Here is a 23793-nt window from a genome sequence, read left to right as displayed (position 1 = left end):
ACCTTTCCAAAGAAAAATTTAGTTCTTAAGCATCAGTTTTTGTGTCACATGACTACTCTTCCTCTTTAACTTGATGACTACCTAACTGGTGCAGTAAAACTGTTTTGCTATAGTGTCTTATTTTACTATACAGGAGTTCCTTGTAGAGGATGGAGATTACAGTCCAACCTTTGTTTCCTTTCCTCTAGAACTGTCAAGTAACCCACCTCTGGCCACCATCCTTATTCCTCCCCATGCTCGGATTCAAGCAGCTGCTTCCACCCCTGCGAACTCCACAGCAGCCTCAGGTGAGTACAGTGGACCTTTCTGTTTTGTTTTTCTAACATGCTGGTTTTTAAAATGGACACGAGTGTCTCCATTTCCCGTGGTATGAACATTTAATTCCCCCTTAACTATCAAAAGCAAATCATAGTCAAATGAGAAATAAATACTACTTTCCACCTAAAACATACAAAAAAGCAACCCACAAATTTTGTAAACACACAACTTAAGCATTTTACACATAAGGTACATCCTGATTTCTTAGTATATTTAAAGGAGAAAATAGGCTGTATAAATGGGATGTTTGTAAAGAGAGTGCTTCATTTTAGTTCTAACTTCTGCATATAAATTACATCCATACCCTAAGAAGTGTGGATATAAGTTGATGTAATCTTAATCGTTCAAAAGACTAAAAGTACAATGAAGATACATTTAATTTTATATCAGAATGTGATTAGACTGCCTTCCTTCTCACCCCCCCCCCCAGAAAAACAAAACAAATGAAAAACCTCAAAGATCTCAGACCATAGAATGTGTTTCTAGTTCCTGAACCAGTTAGCCTTGGAACTTGGGACACATTAATAAGTGGTACAGTTAATACTTCCTTCTCAGAAATGCAGCAAGTGGCAGAAGCTACCTTTTGTCACGGAACTGAAACACTTTTGGCCTAAGGGCATTTATGCTTCAGATCAGATGTTTCTCTTTTTCTTGTTCTGTGATAAAAGTCTTTTCTCAGTGGTTAAATTCCGGGACTCAGGGGAAAGATCAAACCATCTTCTCTTTTCTGAAAGACTTCTGTCAGGTTTAATCCATTCCATTCTACTCTGTCCTACCTTGCAGGAAGTCTGTTTTCTGATTCCTTAGCTGGTGAAACTCTCTCTGAGTCCTTTGAACTTCCTTAATTTTATGAATATGTTGATCACTAAGTCTGCAAAATGAGTAACAGTGCTCTTCTAGAGTAATTAGAAATCGCTTTATGTCATGGTAGTGCTCTCTGTAATCTCAGCACTCCTGAGGCAGAGACAGGCAGATTTCTCAGATTTGAGGCCAGCCTGATGATTTACATTGCAAGTTTCAGGCCTTTCTCAAATAGATAAACAAGAAACTTGGTAGCTTTTTTTTTTAATGTTGTTGCCTGTTTGTTTAGAATAAAGAAGAGTGGTTAAATGAACTATTAATAAATTTGCTGCATCACCGACCACATACATCAGAGTGGTCACTGACAATATGAAGTAGATGCAAGTGCTGTACTGACGTCTTTACTCACTGAGCTAGTGTCCAGGAGGTTGGTTAGAGCTGCTGTAGACCAGGCATGTCTAATCTGTACTCTGAAGGCTGCAGGCATCCCAGGATAGCTAGGATATGACCTAGCACCTTTATAAATGACAGCTTCATGTCAAAGCTTGGACAGCCCTGCTTCAAAACTGTGGCCTAGAAAGATAGTTCAGCAGGTAAAAGTACCAAGCCTGATGACCTCAGTACAATCCTAGGAATCCATGTGGTAGAAGGAAAGAGCTGCCTCCTGCGACTGACCTCTGACACAAGCACCATGATGTGAACACACAAATACCAACAAACGAAAACTAGTAGAGAGTAGAAAATCTTTTAAAGATTTCTTCTCTGTGAGTCTTTTACTTGCATGTATGCCTGTGCACCATGTGTATGTTTGGTACCCAAAGGCCAGAAGAAGGCATTGGATCCTCTGCAACTGGAATTATGAATGGTTATGAGTTGATATGTGAGTGCTGGGGATAGAACCCGGGTCCTCTGCAAGAATAAATGCCCTTAACCACTGAGCCATCTCTTCCGCTTCTAAAATAATTTTGTTAATGTGAAATACTGAAACAGTTAAGGATGTTTATAACTCAGGTTCTGGAAAATATTATATTCTTGGAAAGGAGCCTGTTATAACCTGGTCATACTGCTTTGGTACAAGTTATAATGATCTGAAAAATATATTGCACTATAATACATGATTTTTATAACTGTTATTGGACTTTGACCCTGAGAGTTTATGCTCAAGTTGGAGTAAATCAGGACATGAGGAAGTTAATGGAGGAACAGTAATTAAAATCAGTAAAGAAGTGCAGAAGTGGTCACCAGAGAGGATTGCATGTACTGCTCTTGAGTTCCCTAATGGTGAAATCAACATTACCAGTGGTTAAGATTTACCTTTGTTGGTTGGACAAGAAGCCCATTGACTTAGGAGGAGTGTTTCTGGCCCTGCAGTTTCTCCTTTCGGTCCTCAGACTTGGTACTGGTGGAAATGACAGTCAATGAAGATTTCATCATTTTTCAGTGTGTTTCTTTCATATGGACACTTTCTTCAAGCATTTATGTGTATGACACCCCAAATAGTAGAATTTTCTACATGACTGAATGAAGGTCAAGTAAGTATGCCTCAATACTAATGTCTACCAACTGATTAACTATATGACCTTAATATCTGTCTCTAGTTATATGTGTGTGTTTGGCAGTGGGAATGACATCCTTTAATAACCTTAAAAACACGTCCTCTGTTTTTCTTGCTTCAGTCTCCATATCTATAAAACAGCAAGGGTAGGACTTTGATTATGTAGCTGTGAGAAGTAAGAGACATACACAATCATGTGCGTAGGCCCTCCATGAAAGGAAAATGTCATTACTAATTGTATTATTGTTTCTGCAAAGTAAGTACAAGTTCAGTAGTGCTGAACGTGGTGGCACATGCTGGTAGTTCTAGCTAGCAGTTGGCAGGTTGAAGCAGGAAGATTGACATGAGTTCAAGGCCATAAGTGAGTACCAGGCCACCAGCCCTTAAAAGCAAGACCTTATCTCAGAACAAAGCAATACAACATCCACATACATGGAAGGCAAAGTCTATCTCATCTTGAATAAGTGGGAGCCCATCCCCAGATATACAAAATGAAAAAATGCTATTAGGCATATCCAAAGTTCTCCTCAGACACTGTTTCTGTGTCTGCTCCATGCTTCAAAGAGATAAACATTTAAGTTGCAAAGCTCTTGGCTTGGATATCTGAACCTAAAATGGTTTTAAATATTAAATTTTCTAAGTCAGAATTTCTAATCATGCAACATAAATGATAACCACCTAAATAAACCCTAGCGTGTCTGGAGTTTAATGAATTAGAATATGAACCTCTAAGTTACTACAGTAGTTAGCCTTCTTGACTTAACTCTCTATAATAGAAACTCAGTATCAAAATTAATTAGCAATTTTGAGGCTAAGTCACTTTTAGGTACAAAATAAATTCAGAACTCAGACATAATCCTGAAATTACCATCTGACCTGTGAAGCATTATCTCTCCTTCTGCTCTGTACAGGGCAGGTGTGTGGTCCATAGCAAAGCTGTCGGGCTACAAGCGCTCCTGGGAACGGCCTTAGAAGTGGCTGTGTTTGCAGCTGGTTACAGTAAAGGGGTTTTCTGCCTTTATTCTTGGCCTGTGAGCAAAACTCAGTCCTATAATAAGTGGATCAGAAGCAGAAACGCATAACAAATCGACAAAAGATGTCAATAACCATGATTATACTGGCTGTCATGAAATCTGCTCTGGGTTAATGGCCATAATTATTAAGTGGTGTCCAGATGCCTAGATCTCTAGGAATTCTTTCTGACGCTGTTTCTGGAAGAACAAAGAAATTAATCTTTACATATCTAGAAAGAATCCTAAAATCCTATTGGTGCTATTCTGGGGATATATAGTTAGTTCTTGCTGTGTGGCCTCTTCAGAAACTTGAACTAATAAATTTTGTGGTCACAATTTCTCACCCTTCTTGAAAATGGCTTGAGATAGTGCATCTGTTACATTACATGACAGTAGTGTGTTTTTGATTACTTTTTCCTTCTGTTGTGTTCAGTGTTCAGATAGCCACTGTAGGCACAGTGATTAGAAATGCATTGGAAAATGTTACAATATATAGCCATCAGAGTTCAAACTTAAATATCACTAATCCCAGTTTAGGGCTTTAGCTCCCTGATATATCTGGTAGAAGAAGAAAAGACCACCACATACAGAGACAGGAATCACATATATAACAACAATGGCTATAGTAACAGATTTTGATATGTATGATAAACAGAACAACCAATGTTTTGTATGGCAAACATCAGAAAAGTTTTGAATATATTATGGAATCTGTTTTCATATGGGTATTTTTAAAAGCTACTACTATGAAAATTGGACTTTTGAGGGACTATTGTGAGGGCACCTGTAAATCTTTAAAATCATTTTGGTGATGATGCCACACTGTGAAGAAGGTGTGTGTGTGTGTATGAAATGTTTTGTTAAGTTAGAGAGTGTCAGTGTTGAAAATACTCCCCCCAAACATTTTAGTTTTGTGTTTATATTTTAGTTTTATTGGTTTGGTGTCATTTTTATCTTTGAATACTTCAGTATCTTGGAACATTGCAGTTGAGCATGACTCTGAATGACCTAAGAGTCTCTTGAAAATGATATAGAACTCTCTCTGTGTGAATTCCTTCCAGGGATACATATGTGTTAGATTTTCTCAACACCTTCAAGAGACCGTCTCAGTCACTGTGTTTGGGAACCTTTTATCAGGACCATTAATAACATATATAAACTACTTTAGGGATCACTTGGCTGACTTTCACATGAACTGAATATGAGGGGTGGTGGAGCAGCTTTTCTTTCTCCATTGAGGATATTAATCTAATGAACACAGATGATTTCGACTTTAAAGCACTGATTTCAGTTCACTGCTTCATTGTTTACTGAACAGAGATGATGAATCTCATGATTGTTCCGGTAACTGAAAGCCACTACTACCAAAGCGAGCACATACCATTTTTGCATCACCCATTATAAAGTTGACACCCCCCTCCACCCTAAAAGTGATTTCTATGTGGATTATCCACATAAGATTATGCTCTACCAGCCAAACTCTTGAGAATAGCTCTCAATTCTGATAAAGATATTAGATTGTGTGGTGGGTATGTTGTAAGAGTCAAGCATTTAGTTTCCTATAATTTGTATATTACTTGCACATTTCATTTTTTGTTTCTAAACAAAATACATCAAAGGGACAAGGCAGGGTCTTTTGGAGATTGTTATAAGATGAGAAACTAATCAAGTGTTACTGGAGATTAATCACCTGAGTGATTGATGACTAATCTTGTTTGCTTAGCTCTAACTTTATATAATAGTCATTTATACATGATTCTCAGAACATCACCAAATTGAAAATTGTTATCAAGAAAATTCTTAGCCCTTTTTCATTAAAAAAAAAAAAAGTAGCCCAATCAGAGATGGAAATTAAACTTGTTCTGATTTGTTTAGTTTGGAGTTGAAGTCAGTGAAGTTTGTAGTGTCTTCTAATGATTCTAGGATCCATTTTAGAACTGTTTCTTGTACTGTGGATTCTGACTTAGAAGACATTTAAAGTGTCTCTCTTGCCTTGAAAGCGCTTGCTGTTTCCTGATCTAAACCAATTCTGGCCTGTCTCTTAGAGTTATGTGGTCCTTTTCATTTCTTTGAACATATGTGTCCTTTAAAATAGTGAACCCATCAGAGAATCCCTTTTCATTGATTCTTTTCCCTTTTCTTTATAATAAGAATTTAGGGTACACTCTGATTCCAGTGAAGGTTAGTTTTGTTTGTCCCTACAGATTATAACATGACATCATTCTGCTTGACCAGATTACCTGTGTAGTCTAAATAATATATTTCTTGGTGCCAAAATTTTGTTTTATAGGACCTGAAATGCCATGAGATTTCTGACCATTAAACCAGTTAAGTACAAACACACTGGCTTTAGACTGGAATTGGTAGAGCATTATAATGGAAGTAAGGGAATGAAATGCATTTGAGTTCTCAAGAATACACGCATTTACCCAAGGTTAATTTGATTGTCCAAAATATTTTCTTACTAATATGCCAGTTGTAGAAACATTAAAATTTTAGTAACTTGAAAACTGTTTAGGGCAATAGGACACTAAATTGTTTTCATATTTAATTGCAACCTGAGTAGCCATATGTATCTAATAGTCACCTTAGCCACATAGATCAGGACAAATAAAATATTTCTGTCATTACCACTGGACCATAGCATAAGCATTTCTATGGATTAGAGTCGTTCTCCTATAGACCCACACTTTGGGAATACTGACTTCATGGTGGCAAAATCATTAGAACCTCAGCTCCTTTGTTTATTCTCTGTCTTCTCCCAACCTATTTCACATGTTCTGCCCTCAAGACCCTTTACAAGAGTGTAAAGTGTGATCCTCCACTATCTCCCAGTTTTCACACTTGGTAATCACATCTGGTCTCCAAATGGATAGGAATTGCTAATACTAAGGAGTAAAAAAAGAGGAGAAGTCAAGACGAGGACTTCTGATTTGTTGCCTGAAAAGCTAGGATGAAGTAGTTTCTTCAGAATTGATGCAGTTGTTCATGACTCCAGAATCTAGTAACTTCCACATTTCTGAGAATCTGGGACCACGAGCAGCATGTGTTCTCACACACTCACTCCTATCCTACTATCCTAAGAAAATGTCTGTTTACCAGACCAGGTACGGACTTCTATGTACAAAAATTTAGATATCGTTGTACAAACTTGTAATAAAGCGTTTGGGGAGCTGAGGCAGGAGGATCACTCAGAGTTCAAGACCAGCCTGTACCTCTTGGGCTGAGAATGAAGTACTGTCTCAAAAAATACTACCTAACAAATACAAAATGATTTGAGGCTGGGGAGATAGCTCAGTAGTTATGTAGTTACTGTCCACGCAAGCAAGAGTGCCAGAGATTGGATCCCTGAACCCATGCGAACGCTTCGTGAGTGTAGCTGCCAGCCTGTAATCCCTGGAAGGTGGAAATAGGTCCCCAGAGCAACCTGGCTAGAAAATGGTGAGCTCTGGGTTTGATTGAAAAACCCTGCCTTAGAGAACAAGGTGAAAGAGCAATCAAGAAGATTCCCAGCATCAACCTCAAATCTCCAGAGTCATATGTACTCATGCACACACCCACCCCCACATCACATGTGAATACACATGAAAAGAAGCAATTATAAAAGTAGTTCGTTCTTACAATAACTTTTTTAGTGGAACTTGGCACAATTCCTGGAACTATATACCTTTCTCAGGAAACAATTGAGGAAGAAGCAGTGGTTTATTTGGTGTCATTTTTATCTTACCTAGCTAAGACAGTCCTATGCAGCTTGTTGGAAACACTTGTGAATCATAGAGGTGATTTCCTAGGCCTCCTAGTACATTTTAAGTTCTTAGATATATTGATGTATTCAGTGCTTACTGCCCTGAGTTGCCATCCCAAATTTTAGCAATAGGGCTTATAAGAGGGTAAACATTATCTGGAATTGCTTCTGTGGGTTAGGAACACAGAAGCCAAGGATCTGAATGGTGTAGTTTAATCTGTGTATATAGATGGGGTTCCTGAGTGTACGAATGAGTGGGTATCTTTTTCTATATCTGGTTTTCATGCCTTTTCTTGAACTCTTCTCCCTTCTCCTTCTTGTGTGTTTTGTCCTGTTCTGATGTGTTAATTTTTGTATTATCTTACTTTATTTTTGTTATTTTATTATCCCTTAGAAGCCTGTTTGTTTTCTAATGAGAAAGCAAGTGAGTGAATTTGGATGGTAGGGGACATGGGAAGCAACTGGGGTTAGTAAAGGTGGGGGGATAACCATAATCAGGATATATTATATGAGAAAAAAGTATTCCTGATAAGGAGAGTGTTGTCTAGTGCTGCAGTTTTCTGATGGCTTCTTGCAGTTAGAAGATCTACTTCCAGGCTGGATCATTTTGTATGGTTAACAACACGTATTGATAGGAGGTCTAACCACCCTTTTTGTGGACCTCATCATGGTGCTATTGTTGGAGTGTTTTCCATCATATCTGCTGGCTTTCCTTATACCAAGTGATCCAGTAGAGAGAGTAAGGTGGAAACCCTATGTGTATATCCTAACCTTAGAAATCACATACCATTATGTTTGCAGTATCTGGTTGGTTATGCAGGTCAGTCTTGTTTGGCGTGGGAATGCCAAACATTAGGAGCACAGATGTCAAGAGGCATGAGTCAGTCACTGATGTCATTTTGGAAGATGGTCTTGTGCCTTCCTTCTCTTCCCAGAGCAGATTGTTTTCTGATCATGTAACTGGAAATGAGTTTATAAATTGTATTATTCAGACAGTAAACTCATTTCCAGTTACATGATCATGTAAAAAGTTTTATGCATTTTGTGATGGTCATGTAAACAGACTTTGATTTTACTCAAGAAAAGGGAGACTGGTTTAGATTAGGTCATACACTAATGAACTAGAGCTTGTGAAAGGGCATCTGAAAACTAATAGCTATATAGGACTTTGCCAAAGAGTAAGTTACCATAAATGTGCAAGTTGCTTATATGGTTGGGGTATTTAGTACATTCACCTTGGCTGGAATTAGCTGGCACAGCTAGTGGCCACGATGGCCAGGGCTGGCACAATAAGAGTTTGTATGTGGTGGGTACCTTTCAAGGCCTGGGCTTAAAGATGGCAAAGCAGTGCCTCCTGCCATCTTCTGCTGAAAATGGGTGCATGTGTGTTGTTTGGTGATGATTGTGCATTTGCTGACAGTTGTATCAGAGCCAGGAAAAGCTGCCAAAAGGATGGTTTTTTGTGAGGAATGCTACAATTCTGGAGTAAGTGGTTTTCCAGGCTGCTTGTGAAACGTTTTTAATACAGCCTGTGCCTACATGATCACCATGAAGATCTGTCATTTGGACAGGAATTCTTGTTGTGTTATTAGCACACCAAATCCAGGTAACTGAAGAATAAAACTCTCTTTTAGCAGGGCATGTCTAATGAAGCCTTGGCCCTAGCTGTTCGCTGATTGCTGGGAAAGGCTCTCTGCTTGGCTCTGGAGAGTGTGTTCTGGTTCATGTGCCATACATACACCAGTGATGACTCTGAGGTCACCTTATTTATAGGAAAGTGGAACTGAAAGGAGCTGAGTATTTTGAGGTAGAAATTAATGAACTGAACAAAAGCGCTCACATGTTGACTGTCCCTCGGTGGGTAAAATGTATATAAGGCAGATTATTTGGGGAACAGGAAAACGAAGAGTTTGGGATACAGTCTTCATAGAGTGGTTGTGAAGTTGATAGCATACCCTCAAGTAAGTTTCCCGTGTGTTCTTGGGGTCTGCAGTCTTCACTTGTTCACAACTTCAGCAGATGCCAGTTGAAACATGACTTACAGTCTTTAGCTAGTTCCCCAGCTATGCAACTTCTTTTAGTTTTGGGAAACTAGACTCCAACCTGAGTACTGCCGGTTCCAGCTATAGCAGATGCTTTGACAGTCTTCCCACACAAGCACCGTCACTTAGCTCCAAACAGAAAGGAAGTTGTGCTGTCTGCTTGAGCCAGCATAGCACGTAGCACGTTGGAAGGCCACAGCACTGTGTGCGGGTGAAGCGATGTACTTGTGCTCTTTGCGTGTCATAACATTGCTCATGCTCTCTTGGGACTTTGGATTTGCAGATACTAATGCTGGAGACCGTGGACAGACCAATAATGCCGCTTCTGCATCAGCTTCCAACTCCACCTGAACAGCCCCAAGTAGCCAGCTGCGCAGGAAAAACCAGCAGTTACTTGAGTGTCACTCAGCAACACTGGTCACGTTTGGAAAGAAAATTAAAGAGGAAAAAAAAAAACAAAAACAAAAAACCCTGTTCATTTTAGTGTTCAATTTTTTTTATTATTGTGTTTCTTATTTAACCTTGTAAAATATCTATAAATACAAACCAGTTTCATTGTATTCTCACTTTTCAGGAGATCCAAGGGGTGGGAGGGGTGGGGGGAGGAGCAGAGCACTAGAACACACAATCCCTCCCACGACAATCTTTCTTTTTCTCTTTTCTTTCTTTCTTTTTTTTTTTTAAATCAGATGTCTGCTATTGTATACCTTAAAAACCAGACTCCTGCCTCGTGGCCCCACCACAACAGAAAAAAAATATGTTCTGTGCTGGTTTATTTTCTGAATTTGTTTTCTTTTAAAGTCTGGTGTAAGACTTTGATACAGTGCACAGCTTGAAATTGGTTGGGAGCTTAGCAGGTGTACTCAACAGGAACTCAATGTCACTTGTAAAATGTATACGTATCCTCGGGTATTTGAAGACTTGCCTTTGACATGTTGATGGCAGTTGTGACAGACCAAAAAAAAAAAAGAGAGAGAGAGAGAGAGAAGAAGAAAGAAAAAAAGACAGAGAGATAGAGAGAAGAAATGTGTATTGTTTGTCCCAGGGAAGTCACTAAAGTCTGAAGCTATAAGGGAAGATTTGTGATTGGTTATTTAAAGGTTTGTTTTGCTCTTGACCAGTGTAAGTGTTGCAGATGCTGGCTTAGGAAGGCTGCCAAGGGAGCGGCCGTCTGTGTGCCCTGGGGTGGATCTCAGTTCACCTGACCAAAGGCTGTCTGCATATCTTCATACTGTTTTGAGCTGGTGCCCTAAGATGAGACAGGAGATTGTCGAGCTAGCAGCTAGTGCATCAGAAGGCAGGAAGGCAGCAGGCCAGGGGCAGATCTCACCACTGTGAATGCATTTGTCCAGATTTTTCTAAAGTTATTTCCCTTAGAAAAATACACTTGAGAGAAGACATTGTAGCTAAATAATGTGAACTCTAACGTCTACTGCTTTATTTTTCATATTTTAATTGAAAATCAAGTTTGCAAGAATTGCCACATTCTTACGCATAGTTCTAATTTTAAATCCAAATCTAGACTCTGTATTTAATTTCTGCTTTTTAACATCATGCTTTTTAAATTTATTTATTGATGCATGTCAGATAAGCCATTATGATTTTAAATGGTAGGCATATTAAAAACCACACATCAAAATGATAAAGTCATCTGTACCTGCTAACTTTATAGGAAAACTGATTATATCAATGTGTGTATATATGTTATATATACATATATTCAATACTGCCTTTTCTTTTTGTCTACAGTCTCAAAATTGACTGACTGAATCATGAAAAGGAATGTTCCCCCAACCAGTAAGAGTTTTGTTTTAGTTTTCTTTGTTTATCAATGAATGGTGTAAGAATCAGTCTCTTGTGTTTTGAAGAAAAAGCAATATTCCTTGGAAAGCAAGGAGGATTGAAGGATTACGTTTGAGTGAGGAACAGAATTCATAACTAGTTTGTTGATCCTTTTAAGGTTGGTATCTTTGTGGGCCTTATATACTCTAAAATGAACCTTGGTGCTTACGGGCCATTACTTGACCTATGAATCTTTAAGGCACAATCAGTTACCTTTTACATGTAAAGATCTCTTGAGTGATGGCCTCCTTTCCTTCCTCCTCCCTCCTTCCCCACGTATCTGCTAAGGTAGCCGATGACGAGGCCTGCAGAGCCCTCAGTTGTGTGTAGCCTCATTTACCATCATTATCACCTTAAGTCATGTTGGGGGTCTTGCCTTCCAGGTGGTTAGAGAGAGGGGTCTCTTGGCAGCCCTTATACAGGTCCTAGCACCCTGTCATGCCTCTTCAACCCTGAGTGTAACTCTCCAAGAGAGTTGTGCTGCCTGCCGAAATGAATCGATACTAGAAAGACAGCGGTGAGCCATCGACTTATTGTGTGGCTAAGAGCTTTGGGCCACCAAAAGGGTTTCCTCAACCTCTGCTTATATCAAAGTTCACAAGAAAGGAAGCATGCTTAGTCTAACCATCAAATAGGCTTTTACTCTTTTACTTTCTGTGAAGTGCTTCTGAGAGAGAATTACAGTTTGAAAGAATTCTGGAATCAAAGTATTGGACAACATAGTTCCTTGAAGGGATGACTTGGAAGACCATTTTCAGGAAGAATTTGTAGAGAATCTGAACAAGCGGGTCTGTGGCCTAAGAGGGAACCTGCTTTCAGATTAAACTGCCCAGCCAGACACAGACACTACTCCGGACTTGATGTACTTGCTAGAGTCCATAAAAATCAGTGCTTGTTTTAGCAAATACCCCGACACCCCAGATGGGGGAAGAGAAGAGCAGAGGAAAGTCAGGTGCTTTTCTCGAACCTGTGTGTGTGTGTGTGTGTGTGTGTGTGTGTGTGTGTGTGTGTGTGTGTGTGTGTGTGTGTGTCCGCACATGTGTGTATGTGAGGGCTGAGGTGCATGATTTTTTTTTTCTCAAGGATCATGGCAGGATCACAGAACTCTTACACAAGTGAGATCCAGGTCTCTGAATATCTTTTTGTAAATAATAATAATTAAAAGCTCCTCACCAAATTCAAGCTTGTATATTATATTTTCTTTCAATGTTTTTAAATTTAAGTTTTATTGTTTTGTATGTAAATATGTGGACCCAGGAACTGTTATTAATGAGCAAAAAGTTACTGTTCAGGGCAGTGATTCTGTTTAATAACCAGACAAAAATGTAGACGAGCTTTTTAAAGCCATATAGTTTTAACTCTGTACAGTAGGTACCGGCCTGTATTATTGTAACAATAACTCTAGCAATGTATAGTGTATCTATATAGTTTGGAGTGCCTTCGCTTCCATGTATTTGGGTTTTTTTGTTTTCGTTTTGTTTAATTGATTTCCTTTATCCATGTGTCCCTCTGAAGTTATAATGTAATAGCACCTTGGCCCCCTCCACAGTTTGAGTGGGGAGAGGAAATCATGTTTGAAATCTTACTTCATTGTAGCTTTGCCTTTGTTTTGGTTCTGGGTGTGTCTGTCTCCTCCTGAGTAACAGCAACTGTTACATTTCACACTTCATGCCGGGACTTGGTGGAGTGCAGGAATCCCAGAGCTGGTGGATGTCTAACTGATTGGGTTTTGCTCACATTTTCTCCAAGCCCTAACATGGGCCTCGTAGCAGACTCTGGGAACCTCCCATGCTCGCCCTCTCCTTACCTACTTCCCTCCCAAGCAAGAGAAAGAGACATTGGTTTTATTTTATCTTAAAACAAACAAAAAACACCAAGTCATGCTGTCTTGGTGGCATGTGGGTTTTGGTAGGTCAGTGGTCTGGGTGCCCTGGTGACATTGTTAGCAGTTACTTCACCGGTGTAGTGCTGTGTGGATGAGGTCTGTCAAATGGACTCTGAGCCCATGCCTCCCTCCTGCCATCTTGTTGGATGAAACATCATTTTAACTTCTTTTTTAAAAATCAGTTTCCTAACTGCCCGATATGGCCTTTTGAAAGGAAAAGAAAAAGTATTCATTTCGCCACCAACTGCTTCGTATGTCTTGAATACAAGAAAGAAAACAAAAACAAAACCACTACCAAACCAAAGGTTGCTACTTTTGAGACATCATGTGTTTATTGCACATGGCAGAAGACTGCACCTTCTTTCCCATAATGTGCTGTGTCATTTTTTTAAGTCCTTAATTTTTTTAGACCTATTTATTAGGTTTACGTTTTAGCAAAGTATATCTTCCCGGTCATCCTGTCCACGCCAATGCAGAGGTCCTAAAAGGACTGTATTCTCTATCCCTGTGGATGTAAAGACACTGGCATTTCTGTTACATTTCCCTTCCCTTTGCAAGGGTTTTAACTTTGGAATCTTCCAAAGGAAGTTTGGCCAATGCCAGATCTCCCAGAAGTTGGGGTTTTTGTTTCTTTGTTTTAAGTCAAAATTTGTCTGGCTCCTACTCACACTACTGATTGTTCTAATCACAGAGATGAACACATTTCTCCCCTGTATGCAAAAGTCAGCATCCCTTATGGTGAAGCCACTGAACATAAAGACACAGCTGGAAGCACAGGAGAGTCCCAGACTGAGGTCTCCTTGGAGAGGCCTCGGAAGTGATCCCTGGGGTCTGGATCCTTTTCACTGGGTTATGCCATTTTATTCAAGTTTGTTGTTCCGTTGTGTATCTCCACAATACAAGCAAAATTATAGCCAGTACATAAGGGGTTAGCTTGACAAAGTAGACTACCTTGTGTTAATTTTTAATTTTTTTCTTACTATATCTGTCTACAGGCAGATACAGATAGATGTATGGAAACGTGCTTGCCTGTAAAATTTGCATTTATAAATGTGTTGCCGATGGATCACTGGGGCCTGTACACATACCAATTAGCGTGACCACTTCCATCTTAAAAGCAAATCTAAACAAAATTTATTATTATATATATATATATATATAAAGGACTGTGGGTTGTATACAACTATTGCAAACACTTGTGCAAATCTGTCTTGATATAAAGGAAAAGCAAACGCTGTATAACATTACTACTTGAATGCCTCTGTGACTGAGTTTGTTTTTTTTTTTTTCATTTTAAATATAAACTTTTTGTGGAAAGTATGCTCAATGTTTTTTTCCCCTTCCCCCATTCCCTTGTAAATACATTTCGTTCTATGTGACTTGGTTTGGAAATAGTTAACTGGTACTGTAATTTGCATTAAATAAAAAGTAGGTTAGCCTGGAAATGAAATTAAAATTCCCAAGTGTGTCGTCTTTATTTCAGTGCCCACCCCTCTTTCTTCACCCTGCCTACTTTGCCATTGCAACATGTAGTCACGTCGCCATCGCCTCTCCTCTAACTGGGGAGACATGAATCCTTGTTATAAAAGTCAACATAGAAACACACGACTCATTATTTGAAATGACCTTTCTCTGATGTGTAGACAGGAGGTGCAGCTTCCGGCTTGGAAACCCCTGGACTTAATATAGAGGAAGTTTTACAGACACTGCTTTGGAAAGAAAGAAAATATCCCTAAAAGGGACGGTTGTAAAAACATGTGTAAGCTGCTGTCTTTGGTTACTATGTCCATGGTTTGGTGTGACTGTATTTTCTTTTAACTTCCATCAGTAACGGTCTTTGGGAGTCTCTGTAAAACATGAACACCATGGACAGTGGGTCTGTGTCACCCGTATAACCAACACGTGTTTGAGTCTGCTCATTTCCAATACTGGATAATGTATGTTAACATGTTATGTCTCTTAGTGGAAACAGAAACACCATTTTTTTAGGGCTGGCTCATGGTCAGACCTAAAGGTTAGATATAAGGTCATGTGACTGCTGCTTCAATAAAGACAAATTTATATTCGATTAAGTGTGGTCTTTTATTTAGTGGGCTAGTTACATTAACATTTTAGCTCAATGTGGTGCCACCTGCCTGCAATTACAGCACTGGCAGGAGGGGAGGAGGGGACTGCTCTGCAGCGGGGTGATTTAGGACCTACCCTGGCCATGTGCGTTAGAACTGAAGGACCTGCCAACTTTCCCTCACATTCCTGAAAGGTTCATTAGTTCTGAGTCCTTCCAAAAGGTCATACTTGCAGGAGAGCAACAGGGATGGCACAGTTCATGAACATGGCTGGAATGGTCTCTGAGCACCTTGAGGTGTTGGAGAGCTCTGGCTATAGAAAGTGAAGCAACTGCTTTGGAGGCTGGCGAGCTATCTGGAGCTGGGTTGCTGGTCAATGATGGGGTATGGGTGGGGTGGTTTTTTTTTAAGTCCCTTCCCCCCTCCTCCAGAAAACAAGGGCCCTTCCTGGGCATCCCACATGAAGATCTCTTATTCATGTCAAGACTTTAGACAGTGGCTGCTGAGTGACTCTAGTGATGGCGGAGCAGAAGAGTACAGTGGCTCACAGATCCTTTCTCCTGCACTTCGGGGTCCTCTTGAGTGGGAAACCAGGAAAAGGACCGTTGACACCAGATGCCTAGAAATCAGTGCTTGCTTCTACTTATCCCAAAGTTCCTGGGGCTTGGGGGCGGGGAGGAAACCAGATGCTGAAGAGCAGGGAAGTTGGAACTCCAAGTCTTAAAACCTAGCCATGGCTGCTAGGAGGATGTATAGCCTCTGTGCACTCCTTCGTGCTGCCAACCTTCACTCTTCACTTGGAATAAGTGCCTACTGTCTGGAATTCCTATGACCTTACTAGTTTAGTGTTTGGAGCACTGCCTGGGTGTTTTAAATATAAGCTGGGGTGGGAGGTGTATTCTGCATTAAATCTTAATTCTCAGAACTGCGTCTGACCACTATCAGGCTTTCGAATGAGTAGAAACAGTTAACTTCCCAGAGGAAGGAGAGATGCATGTATGGTTTATGAACATAGTTGAATGGAATTTAAATTTCTAAACGAGAAATATTTCTAGTTATAACCAAGTCTAATTATTCCAAATTTCATGGAGTGAAAGCTATATTCATGAATTTGGTGACAGGGGCTCAATTTTTCTCTTCCAAACATGAATGCTTTGTGTAGAAACTGGGGGGTGGGGGTAGGGAATATGCTTGCTTGTTTTGGCTTGTGTTAACCTGATGCTATTGTGGTTTGACCTGCTTGTAAGATGGCTAGAGTTACATAGTTACCTGCCCGTTAGAATCCAGTTACCTTCAGCCTCCTTTGCAATGGGATATTATCACACATTCAAACTTTGGTTACTACATTTTATGTGTGCATTTTTATATGTAATAAACACAAAAGCTAATTAGGTGATTGATTTCATTTTTATGCTCTACCAGCAGGTTGTCAGGTTTATACAAGGTAGCACTGAAATAAGGAGTACAAATGTGTATGTGTGGTTTGGTTTGGTTTGGGGAATCGAGGAGCTGTGTTTTGGTTTTTTTTGAGACACTGTCTTACTGTTTGCCCAGACTGTTCTGTGTTCTTAACCTCAGCCTCACCCGGCTCTGTTTTTACTTCTATTTTCTCATTCTCACATTTTTTTTTCTTCCCCAGAAAACAAAGTCAAAAAATAGGGACTGGAGAGATGGCTCAGCGGTTTAAGAGCACTTGCTTTTCCAGAGGACCAGAGTTCATCCGAGCGCCCACATGGGGAGGCTCACGGCATCCTGTAACTCCAGCTCCAGGGGATGCAAAGCCCTCTTCTGGCCTCCTCAGGCACCAGCACACGTGCACATGCACACATACGCACATAATAAAATCTTTTTAAAAATATGCTTTATATCTCTACCCAGAATTTCATTATTGAAATCCTCCTGTCTTGATCTGACGTTAAACCCAGGAACACACTTGCATGGAGCACCCAGTGTGGAAGTGAGGCGGAACTTGGGAAAGGCAGACAGTCCCACAAACTATTCCAAATGAGGCAGATACTTCCATACACTCAGCTTTGAGGATCCAAGTGTACTCAGAGTTTGGCGTACCCAGGTAATTCTGCCATCACACATTTATTGTCTGTCACTGTAGCCTTATCATAGATCACCTCAGTGCTCCAGTTTTGGGAGCAAGCCAGACCCACACCAAGTCACATACAGGTCCCCACAGTCAACAATTCCCACCCCTTCATCAACAAGTACCTGGCATTTGGGAACCTTCATTTGGCTTCCAGTTACCCACAAAACCCCAGTGCAGCTCAGAACCCACACAGAGCTACTTGACTATGTCACATGGCCTTCCTTAGGGTCCACATAAGCTGTTACAAGAAGTTTTTTACAAGCTATTAATAGCCATTTTAGCTTTGTCTTCTTGAACTCTGAGGCTGGGATCCATATCTGAGTCCACAGAAGGTCACAATGTTAGCGATTAATGGTGTGTTTGGTCAGATGCAGGAAGCTGAGTGATGTGTCCAGATCAAGGTCATGACAAGCTTCTGGCATTCAGCAGTGATGCTAATGAGCCTGATGGTGAGCTCAAGTCTGGAACACAGAAGGGGCTCAAGAGGAAGCTTGGGGTTGGGAACGGGTGGGGCGTGTACACCCTTATATAGCTTGACCTGGTTCCTCCTTTCCCACCCAACACTTTAGAATTTAGTGGGATTTGGGGTTTTGTTCCCTAGCACAAGGATGGGGCTAGCCCATAGGCCAGAACTTTCCACAGGCTGAACTTGCGGCTCCATGTCCTTTTCCAGGGGAATGCTAGCCAGCCGCAGTCATAGGCCAATGTTGGCTATCGGTATGTCCATCTGTCTAGCCCTAGAAGTGGCGATTTAGAATGTCTAGGTCTGGCTGACCCATGGGATCTCCACCCAGGGGCAGCCACTCAGCCATCTGTGCTGCTGAATAACTCCTGCATGAGGGGGGTGACGAAGGGATGTGTGTCTTGGATGCGCAGCAACTGCTGGGTCTGCTGGGCATTGATGCTGCGCAGCTCAGTGAGGACAGCCATAATCTTCATGAACAGGAACCTGCAGGCAGCCAGAGAAACAGTTGGGGCTTCACCCCACCCTTTTCCATCCCACCATACTGACCCCGTTCTGAGAGCACACAAATTCAATCTCAGAAAATCCGAGATCAGCCAAGCTAGGAGACTTGGAATTCCTTCAGCCTCTGTGTAAGAAGGTAGAAGCTGTAATCTACCTCCTCCCTCCCCACCCCCACCAGCTGAGTCCTGTACACAGAGACCCATGTAGAAAGCTCAGGCCTTGCAGGTGCCAAATTAATGGGTTAATATGGAGGTGAGAGGAGTCATCATCTTGGTTAATGTCTTGATATGTAGTCAACTACAACTGGGACCTGTAGTCTGGAGTCCTTTCCTAGATCTGTTGCTGCATCCAACATCTGAACACACACTTACCTTGGTTTCCCCATGATAGGTAAGGAAGCCAGCACCTTCAGCCTCCTTGCAGAAAGTAACTGAATAAAAAGATATAACCATCACCCCCCCCCAACCCCAGCATCCCAGGATGCTGAACAGAAAAGTACAGGCCAAGTAAAGATTGGTTCTTCAAGTCCACACTATAATACCCAAAATTTTCCTTAGTCTTCAAAGCCTTAGGCTCATCGTAATCAGGTTTGTTGCTGTCTTCATGCCTGCGGACATGAGACTGCACTGGGACATAGGCATCTGAGGACTGGTGAAGGCACAGGAACTCTTTCTGTGCCAGTCCCCAAGCAGGTTCCCTTGACAAGCTTGAGTTGTGACAATCCTCTAACTACCAGGCTCCAGCCCTCCACCCTGTGAAATCCAGGAAAGCCTTGGATCCCTTGTGGCATGATGTTGGCACCCACTTCAGGCGTTGTTTTGAATGTTACAGGTTATAATATGCATCACCTTCTTGGCCCCAAGACTGACACTTCCCAACCAATAGTAGCTATTACAGATGCATATAGTTACTCCCATCATTATGGTTGCTACTGGTCTCTGGTAGCAGACCCTATTTGAGGGACAGTAGAGTCAGGCTCTTCCCACACCTCGTTGACAGAAATGTAGAAAGCCCTGGGCAGACAAGTATCCCTCTGCTAGATTCAGACTGGAAGTCTTCATAGAGGTGACAAAACAGTCCCAGAGCCTGGGTCTTCAAAAGCTGCCCCAGGCATGGCAGGGACTTGGAAATCAGGCCCAAAGTGAGGGGCAAGAAGGCTCCCCCTCACATCTGCCCCTCCCTGCTCATCCTCACCTGTGAGCAGGATATGGCCGACAGCACTCGATGTAGGCTTTCAGGGTGAGGGCAAATCTCTCCTGCAGCTGCTCCACCACACTGCGCTGTACCACGCCAGGACGGTCTGAGAGAGGAAGGGAAGGCATTGTGGTGCCAGGCAGGGCAGAGAGGGCCAAAGGAAAGCTCAGGCCAGCCAGGATAAAGGAATTGCTGGCCAGCCACCTCAAACAAAGGTCTGCCTGTGCCGTGGGATGCAAGGTTGATGATGGCTGAGCCCTTCCCTGGGGAGGACAGAAGGGTCGCTGCCTCCTGCAGATTGCTGGGGGTAGCCAGCAGTTGGGGGACTCCATCACCTGGGGAGAAGAGGGAGATGGCCTGCATCAGCACGTACTCCTCCTTATGCAGGTGCAGGCTCTTCAGCATGCAGTGGAATTTTATCATCGGATCCAGCAGGAGTTTCTGGAAGCCACCTGTGGGGTGGGTATAGGATAGACAGCCAGCACCTCAGGCACCTGACTCAAAACTCAGGCTTCCCTCACCTTCTCTCCCTCACCCAGTCTCCCTCAGCTGTTGTCTCCCTCCCTCCCTCTGCCAGGTATCTTGTAGGCACCATCAGGATCTTCAAAGCAGTAGGCCAGCCGACCGCACTCCCAGGTTCCAGTTTCTGTGTCGAACATCGTGTTGAACCTCAGTAGGCACATCTCAAAAGTGGCTCCCTTCAGCAGGGAAATCTGGTCCTCAATAGGCAGGTCCCTGGCAGCAAGGACAGGAGGTGATGACAGCTCCTAGGGAGGCTGGGCACAGGTTGCCTCCAACCCCCTCCCTCATAATCCAGGTCACCGGCTTACTTTGCCTACTGAGGTCTTCTCTCCAACCTCCAGGAACTCTTCATGCTTCCTTAGCTTTATGTCCAGACCTGTCTCTTCCAACACCCTGCACAGCCTCTGACCAACATTTATTGCCTTGGCTCTACCTTGTTAACCTCACAAACATTTACCTCTGTTTGCCTACATGGAATGATTGCCCCTTTAAGTAAATCCTGGTGAGTTTTCAGGTCAAGGAGTGTTTTCCCTTCCCAGAAGTGTTTCTAGAGAGTGGAATCTTTCAACACGTCATGCCTTGCACTGGAAATAGTTGCTACCTGATGCTAATTTAATGCATACATGTTCCTAACTGTTTCTCCGCAGAAATGAAGACCTTGTGTCACACTCCTATTATCTGCTTTCTGCCTGACAATATCCTCCTCACATGTGCAAGTCAGCTCTACTTGACCACATCGGGCAAGGCAAGGTGGAGGACCAGGTTGCAGACACACCTGGCATTGCCCCTAGCACAACAGACTAACTCCATCTTATAGAGTGGTGGTTCCCACCATACCATCAGGTTCCAGGTTCTCCTGCTGACACCATTGTTCATAATAATTGCCTCCATGCCCAGCCCTAGGGAGATGTGGTCTATTGGATTACAGGACCAGCCACCCTCCCATGGCCTGCTTGCTGGCAGACAGATGGAAACGCCACGTCTCTCTTTTTCTATGTACTTTCTTCTTTTTTCCTTTCAACTCAACTTTTAGTCTGAAAATGTCCAATCATGGTTTCTGACCTTATGGGCAAAATAGGAAGACCAGCATTTGCCAATGTTCTCCAGATGTTTTCTCATTTCATCAGCCCTATGTGGTAGTTTGGATGTAATTGCCCCCCATAAGCTCAAAGGCAGTGGCACTATTGGATGTTGGAGTATGTGTGGCCTTATTGGAGGAAGTGTGTCACTGTGGGATGGAGCTTTGAAGTCTTCTATGTTCAAAATACCACCTAGTGTCTCAGTTCACTTCGTGTTGCCTGGGCAAGATGTAGAACTCTCAGCTACCTCTCCAGCACCTTGCTTACCTGTATGCCCCATGTCCCACCATGATGACAATGGACTGAGCCTCTGAACTGTAAGCCACCCAACTAAATGTTTCCTTTATAAGAGTTGCCATGGTCATGGTGTCTCTTCACAGCAATAGACACCCTAACTAAGACACCCTACAAGGTTGATATGATCACTTCCCATTCCGAAACGGGAAAACTGAGAAACCCACAGCAACAAAACTCATGAACCATATAGGCTTTATTCTCCAGTAGCAGTGGTCCCCCGGGGCAGAGACAACAAACGGTCTTTTGACACCAGTTTATCCCAAGTTTGTGGGGATTTACTGCAGATTTCTTTGAAACATTTGACCATTTACTTTTCCCCCAAGACCTACCTGAAGTAGGAGATGACTTTGGCAAAGTTGATGACACCCTTGAACATGTAAGTTGACACATCGGCCAGATGTGGCAGCAGAGGGATGATCTCTTTCCCATTGCTCGTGGATGGGGGCTGGTAGTTCCAGATGCTGCCGTCTTCTCCCCGAAGCTTCAGAGAGATCTTCATTGGAACCGAGTCTTTCATGATTTGACTCCATACAGCAGGGTCTTCCAACAACGAGGCCTGCAGAAACTCTGGGAGCTCACAGCCACTGTTAAACACTGCAGGCAGCTGGCATGGAGGGCAAGAAGCAAAGAAAGGAGGGGCAGTGTGTTGTCATAGACAAGTCACCACATAGACCCCTGATGACCAAGCTATAGTCTGAGAAAAATGATCATAGGTGTGCACACATATGTGCATATATATACATATATGTATGTATACACACACATGCGTGCGCATGCACACACACACAGCCCTTGTTCCTTAGTCTGTCTGACAGGTGGTGTTCTATGAATTAATGGTCAGTGTGAAGGGTGAAGGAGGCCTCCTTGCCTAAGCATCCCCCTGTTGGGCCCAGGAGACAGAGATACGGGTATGGAGCTGCCGATCAGTGCTCCGCAACCAGGAGGTAGCAATTTACATCACGATTCATAACAGTAGCAAAATTACAGTTATGAAGTTGTAAAGAAATAATTTTATTGTGGGTCAACACAGCATGAACTGTATTAAAGGGTCGCAGCATTAGGAAGGTTGAGAATCACTGTTGTAGATGGAAACACAGAGACTGGGGTGTGGGAGCCAGACAGACACTTCCTCTTTGCTGGTCCAGTCACCTGAACTGCTTGTGACCATTCTGGAGAAGAGAGGGGTGACACTGGGAAGGAAGACAGACATTCAGCAAAGACATACCCTTCTGCACCTGACTGTCCTCACAGCAACTCAGGGCAGGCACCATGCCTGCCTCCACCAGTTCCTACTGCTGTGGTCAGAGAGTAGACATTCCCCAACCTCAGTCAGCTGGGGAGTAACCAAAGGGTTTCCCATCCCAGAGTTCAGGGTCGGGGGAAGGATTTTGAGATTTCCCCATTTCTGGCAAGTTCTTGGGGAATCCTGGTGCCAACCACAGCATGAGAGACCCTGGGAAAGTGGCCGTCTTTGAGGAGCTGGCGTAGCCATGGACGTGGGCCAAGCTCTGAGCACCTACCCGGAAATCCTTGAAGTGGGAGAAAGTGGTGTCAAAGGTCTTCGTCTGAGCATCCATCAGCTCCTGGATCAGCGCCTGCTGTTCTTCAGTCAGGCCCTGCCCTCCAGATGGGGGAGCCTCAATCTTTTCCCTCTTCTTCCTCTTGATCAAGGCTCGCCTCTGCTCGACAGCAGCATCGGACATGATCACTGTGAGTTAACGAAGCAGGTTTCAGCACATGTGCACCTTAGGGGGCATCCTCCCCACGCCTCCATACACCAGTTATACATGAGGACAAAGGGCGCCATGCAGGGACAGCAGGGAAGAAGGGGAGAACACAGACCCGGCCGGTGTCTCCCGCCACCCTCCTTGCAGCAGAGCGCTGGTGCCCCTTATCTCCAAAGTCCCACAGGCTCATGGCCGCACATGAGCTCTGGAGCCATGGTATGCAGATGCGCTCTGGTGCCTCAGCTCTCTGGCACCTGGCCCAGTCCACCAAGCCTGGGCCCCCTACCCCCTACCCCGGCCACTCACTCTCCTTCTTCATGCCACTCTCCAGGCACTTGCGCAAACGGCAGGCCTGGCACTGCCGCCGTGTCTTCCGCGTGATCTCGCAGGTCCCCTTGCGGAAGGGGCACCTCAGCCGGACATTGCGTTTCATGGCCCTTCTGTGGGACAAGAAAAAGTATTAGGTAGTCTATGAGGGGTGCGCAGCTCCTGGCCTAGGCGCTACCGGTCATACTGTCTCTTCAGCCCCTGCCACAGGCAGACAGGACATGTGTAGGTTGACACTCTACCCTAAAGTCGGGGACTCAGAAGAGGGGGAGATCTCTGAGATGATTCTACAGGAAATGAGACGTGTTCTTCATG

General features: G+C 42.9%; 2 protein-coding genes across 4 annotated transcripts in view; one reads left to right on the top strand and one right to left on the bottom strand.

The window, feature by feature from the left end:
• The window catches only part of Gsk3b (glycogen synthase kinase 3 beta), a 127946-nt gene extending 110821 nt beyond the window's left edge, over positions 1-17125 (top strand). For 2 of the 3 annotated variants that reach the window (XM_040750824.1, XM_040750823.1), the window contains 2 exons: positions 189-287; positions 9758-15269. In XM_040750824.1, coding sequence (XP_040606758.1) covers positions 189-287; positions 9758-9825 — 167 coding nt within the window. In that variant the 3' untranslated portion in view covers positions 9826-15269. Of the gene's footprint in view, positions 1-188; positions 288-9757; positions 15270-16906 lie in introns of those variants that run through there. The other variant, XM_040750825.1, reaches the window with a different exon arrangement.
• Positions 17126-17342: 217 nt separating this feature from the next.
• Nr1i2 (nuclear receptor subfamily 1 group I member 2) overlaps positions 17343-23793 on the bottom strand; it is a 37692-nt gene continuing 31241 nt past the window's right edge. The window contains exons 3-9 of the mRNA XM_013114496.3: positions 23458-23591; positions 22945-23132; positions 21754-22028; positions 20119-20261; positions 19862-19978; positions 19527-19632; positions 17343-18314 (exon numbers count right to left, since the gene is read on the bottom strand). Of these exons, the coding sequence (XP_012969950.1) occupies positions 18170-18314; positions 19527-19632; positions 19862-19978; positions 20119-20261; positions 21754-22028; positions 22945-23132; positions 23458-23591 (1108 nt within the window). The 3' untranslated portion in view covers positions 17343-18169. The remainder of the gene's footprint in view (positions 18315-19526; positions 19633-19861; positions 19979-20118; positions 20262-21753; positions 22029-22944; positions 23133-23457; positions 23592-23793) is intronic.

Source organism: Mesocricetus auratus, unplaced genomic scaffold (genome assembly GCF_017639785.1).
Source record: "Mesocricetus auratus isolate SY011 unplaced genomic scaffold, BCM_Maur_2.0 Super-Scaffold_100008, whole genome shotgun sequence".
Taxonomy (NCBI): Eukaryota; Metazoa; Chordata; class Mammalia; order Rodentia; family Cricetidae; genus Mesocricetus; species Mesocricetus auratus.
The sequence above is the reverse complement of the archived record's forward strand: the minus strand, read 5'-3'. Positions and strand labels throughout refer to the sequence as shown.